Here is a 3,861-nt window from a genome sequence, read left to right as displayed (position 1 = left end):
CGGGGTGGGGGGGGGCAGGGCCGGCCGGACCCCCCCGAAGTCCCGGGGAAGGGGTGAACGCGGTTCCTCCGGCCCGGGCAGAGAGGGGCCCCGGGGAGGCGGCGAGGGCCGGGGCTCCCGCGCCGGGGGAGGCGGCGGCGCGCCGCTGGGCGCTGCGGAGGGGCCGCCGGTTAGCAGCAGGGCTCGCGGTGCCGGCGGGGCTTTCTCCCGAGGAGGGGGAGCGTAGGAGGGAGACGTGTCGGGAGGCAGAAGCGCGGGGTTGGGGGGCAGCGGGGCTTCCGCAAGCGCCTCCGCCCCGCGGCGTGCCGAGCTGAGCGCCGCCTTTCTCCCGCGGCGACCCCGCGCAGAGCGCAGACGGTCGCGGTCCACGTCGCGGGAGAGGGAGAGAAGGCGACGAGAGCGGTCCCGGTCCCGCGAGAGGGACAGGCGGAGGAGCCGGTCCCGCTCGCCGCACCGCAGGCGCTCCAGGTGAGGGGAGTGGCGGCGCGGGGGGCGAAGGCAGCTCGCCCGCGTTCGCGTAACCCCACGTAACGGGCCGTCCTCTCCGCGCTCCCAACGCGGTGCCGCACAGGCGGAGTCGCAGCACGGCTCTGGGGAYGCGGCCGAGCGCTTCGCGCAGCGCTACGCGCCCCTCTTTGGTTGCGAAGCTGAAACCTGCGTGTGTTTGAAATCTCAGGTCCCCCCGACGACACAGGTCCAGTTCTTCCTCCCCGCCGCGGCTGAAGGAAAGGCGAGATGAAGAGAAGAAAGAAATAAAGGACTCCAAAGGCAAAGAGCGGCAGATCACTGGTAACGGAGCACAGTCCCRGCTCGCGACATGAGGAAGAGGAGGAGGGGAGGCGTTTTTCCTGTTTGTTAATATCTCTGTGGTCCTGGGAGGTGCACAGCGGGCACAGGGCACTTCTTTGTATATTAAAGTATTGGTTTCTTCTGGTGAACTCTTTAGGGGCTGCACTTACTGAACTCAGGTACTTTGTTGCCATTTCAGAAGAAGACTTGCAGGGCAAGACAGAAGAGGAAATTGAGATGATGAAAACGATGGGGTTTGCCTCTTTCGACACGACAAAGGTGAGCGCGGACAGGGTGATTCCGTGGCTTTGCTGTCTGGCTAGAGGTGGAGCCTGGACACAGCTTTCTGCTCTCTGCTTTCTGGCTGTGGTGTGTGAACGGTTTGTGGAGAGAGGAGCCGTTGCTTTTGCCCAAATGGTCCCTCCTAACGACGACGTCAGGCTTTGCGGTGGATGTGCTTAAGCGTCTTGCTGTCAAGACGCGCAGAACGCGGTGGCGTTCCCTCTTTACAGCTCTGGAGCTCAGGCGCAGATATTTGTTCAGCCCCTCGTAGAGGCATCCCGTGCAAAGTGCCTCAGCCCCACCTGTACCGCCGCGGTGTTGCCGTGCCCTTTCTCYGGCAGGCTCTCAACGGTGCGCTGAGTTTTGGACCGTTCTCCTCGTTGTGTCTTTCAGGGGAAGAAGGTGGATGGTGCTGCAAATGCTTATGCCATCAATGTGTCACAGAAGAGAAAATACAGGTTTGTCTTTCTGCCCGTTGGGAAGCTCGCCCTGCTGTGGTGGCTGCATAGAATTTACCTGCGTTTTTRTGATAGATAAATAATTCCTTTTACACGGTAGTCTCGTTCAGAGGAAATTCTGCAGCCTTATGTGGAAGCTGTGGTCTCTAAGCTTGTTTAGGAGGTGATTTGGCTGCTTTTACTTTAAAGCATGCAGAAAGTCAGTATTGATGGACTTCAGGTTTGGTGCTTCTGTCCTAACCAGGCAGGTGCAGACCTGACAGCGTCATGCTGGTGAGCTCCAGAGGTTCGGACCTCAGCGAGGTGTCGAGCTTAAACAAGAATGTTGCTCAATATAAGCAGCTTTGTTACTGTGCGCTTGTTCCTTCGGTCTTGGGGAAGATGAATCCCTGTGGCTACTGATCRTGGTTACAAACCTCACCTCTGCCAGATGCTCCTTTGCAGCCAGCCTAGCTGGAAGCTTGCCAGTCTCCTAGAGTTTGGAGTCTCTTACACTTTGTTTGTTTTAGCCACAGTTATTGATGATGATTTCCTTCCTYTCCTCCCAGGCAGTACATGAACAGAAAAGGAGGATTCAACAGACCKTTGGATTTCATTGCTTGATGCTAGGACTGGTCGGTTGCCTGCGAGGAAGGACTTCTGCACCACCAGTAAATATCACTTGTTTTCACATGTGCCGGTAGCTCAGAGACAGCAACTTGGTGGCTTCTCTCTGTAAAATGAAATTGGGTTATTTATAACAAATCCAGATGTACTCGCTCTGCCCCATAGGAAGAGACGGTAAAAATCGTTGTTTCCTAGAGTCTTTGGTTTTTATAAYGTCCAGCTTGGTTTGTTCCTTGTCAGGATTACCTGATGGTTGTACTTTCCTTGTTGTTTGTTTGTTTGTTTGTTTTTTCCAAAATAACTCAGTATTGCCCATTACAATAAAAATCTGTATATATTTTTCTTTTTTTGTTTTTTAAACTGTGATAGCATCACTCAGGAATAAAATACTAGAGAAGAGGCTGCTGAAGACGGCTGGGCAGTTATTTGCATGAACGTAGTGGCTGTTCAGAGKAGGCGTTAAGAACCTGTGGTACGTGGGTAGTGCTGGAAGAAAGCTGCTTCCAAGGAGCACGGGAACGCAGCCCGAGCAGCCGAACGCCTCCTCGCACGCAGGCGGTCGGAGCTGCGTGCGTGGAGCCGGGAGCAGCCAGCAATGGCTTTAATCCTGCTCTTTGAGCAGCTGGAGTTTGGGAAAACCTGTGGTTTAGGGTTTCAAGCAGAAAAGCATTGGTTATGTTTTTCCTCGTGTGTCTACTGGCTAACCCACGTGCTTCGCTGCTTCTAATCTAACTGCTGAAGGAGTGGCTTGTGCAGGATTTCTCACCTGCAGATCTTACTGCATGTTTAATCCTCTTCTTGCTGCTTTAGTCATCAGATCCTTCCTAAGCGCAGCGTGGGATGGCAGAAGAATGTTAGACTGGGCTTGAATGCTTAGCAGCACTTCTGCGTTTTTGAGGTTGAGTCTTTCCTGGGCAAAGCAGGGTGCGTTACACTGGCGACTAGACCAGAGCTGCACGGTGCCTTCCGTGATCGGCGCTTACCGAGTGGCCGAACTGCAGCTGCAGGCGGTTCCTTGGCCTTTCCCGGTGCTGGATTTCTCCCGRACGGGTCCCGCGCAGCCCAGGAGGTGGCAGCACGAACCTGGGAGAGCGAAAGCCCTGTGCGCCGGGGTGGTTGAGGCCGCGGCCTGTCAGACAAAGGGCCTCTGCTGCCGCTTGCAATTCGGGGCTGCCTCCCCTCCTTTTTAATGATTTTGGCCAGTAAAGCTACTGCTCATAGGGCAAAGTAACATTGCAAGAGCACGGCCTGTATTTTTCGCTGCCTCTTATTGCAACGTGAAGTGTCTGTGCTTTTTCAAAGAAAGAAATAAGCCCAAATGGTGCTGTTGCCTTAGGRCCTCTCTTTCCCGCTTGTTTCTGGGACCTGCTGCTCCTTGCAGAGCCCGACAAGTGGCTCTGAGCCCCAAAGATCCCAACGGGAGATCTTTCCATCCCAAGTGTTTCAATTCTCTGGCTATCCAAATAGTATAAAGAGTTTRTGTGCATATTTGACCTAGGGGGTTTAAGATTGGACAGTCTTTAGTATAGACAACATTACGATTTGTTTTTGCAAGGTCCAGCTCGGTATTTCATGCCGTGGCAGTTGAGACGTTCCTAAAATCCAGCTGTGCAGCAAATCTGACTTTTCAGGGCCTCAGCCTGGGCTGACTTTTATGGTCTGCTCTCCTCCGTCCACGTGCAGCTGCGGCGGTTTACCTGAGGACTAAGCGTGCTGTATTTCTCCC

General features: G+C 54.6%; 1 protein-coding gene across 1 annotated transcript in view; it reads left to right on the top strand.

Moving 5' to 3' along the window:
* The window catches only part of SNRNP27 (small nuclear ribonucleoprotein U4/U6.U5 subunit 27), a gene marked incomplete at its 5' end in the record, with an annotated part of 4,919 nt that extends 2,442 nt beyond the window's left edge, over positions 1-2,477 (top strand). Inside the window, 5 exons of the mRNA XM_085301052.1 lie at positions 227-468; positions 677-789; positions 989-1,068; positions 1,465-1,529; positions 2,078-2,477. Of these exons, the coding sequence (XP_085157178.1) occupies positions 227-468; positions 677-789; positions 989-1,068; positions 1,465-1,529; positions 2,078-2,132 (555 nt within the window). The remainder of the gene's footprint in view (positions 1-226; positions 469-676; positions 790-988; positions 1,069-1,464; positions 1,530-2,077) is intronic.
* Between the last annotated feature and the right edge of the window lie 1,384 nt (positions 2,478-3,861).

The sequence above is a fragment of the Rhea americana genome, unplaced genomic scaffold (genome assembly GCF_003343005.1).
Source record: "Rhea americana isolate MKP2758 unplaced genomic scaffold, rheAme1 scaffold_171, whole genome shotgun sequence".
NCBI classification, from domain to species: domain Eukaryota; kingdom Metazoa; phylum Chordata; class Aves; order Rheiformes; family Rheidae; genus Rhea; species Rhea americana.
This window is presented reverse-complemented; position numbering and strand designations above follow the sequence as displayed.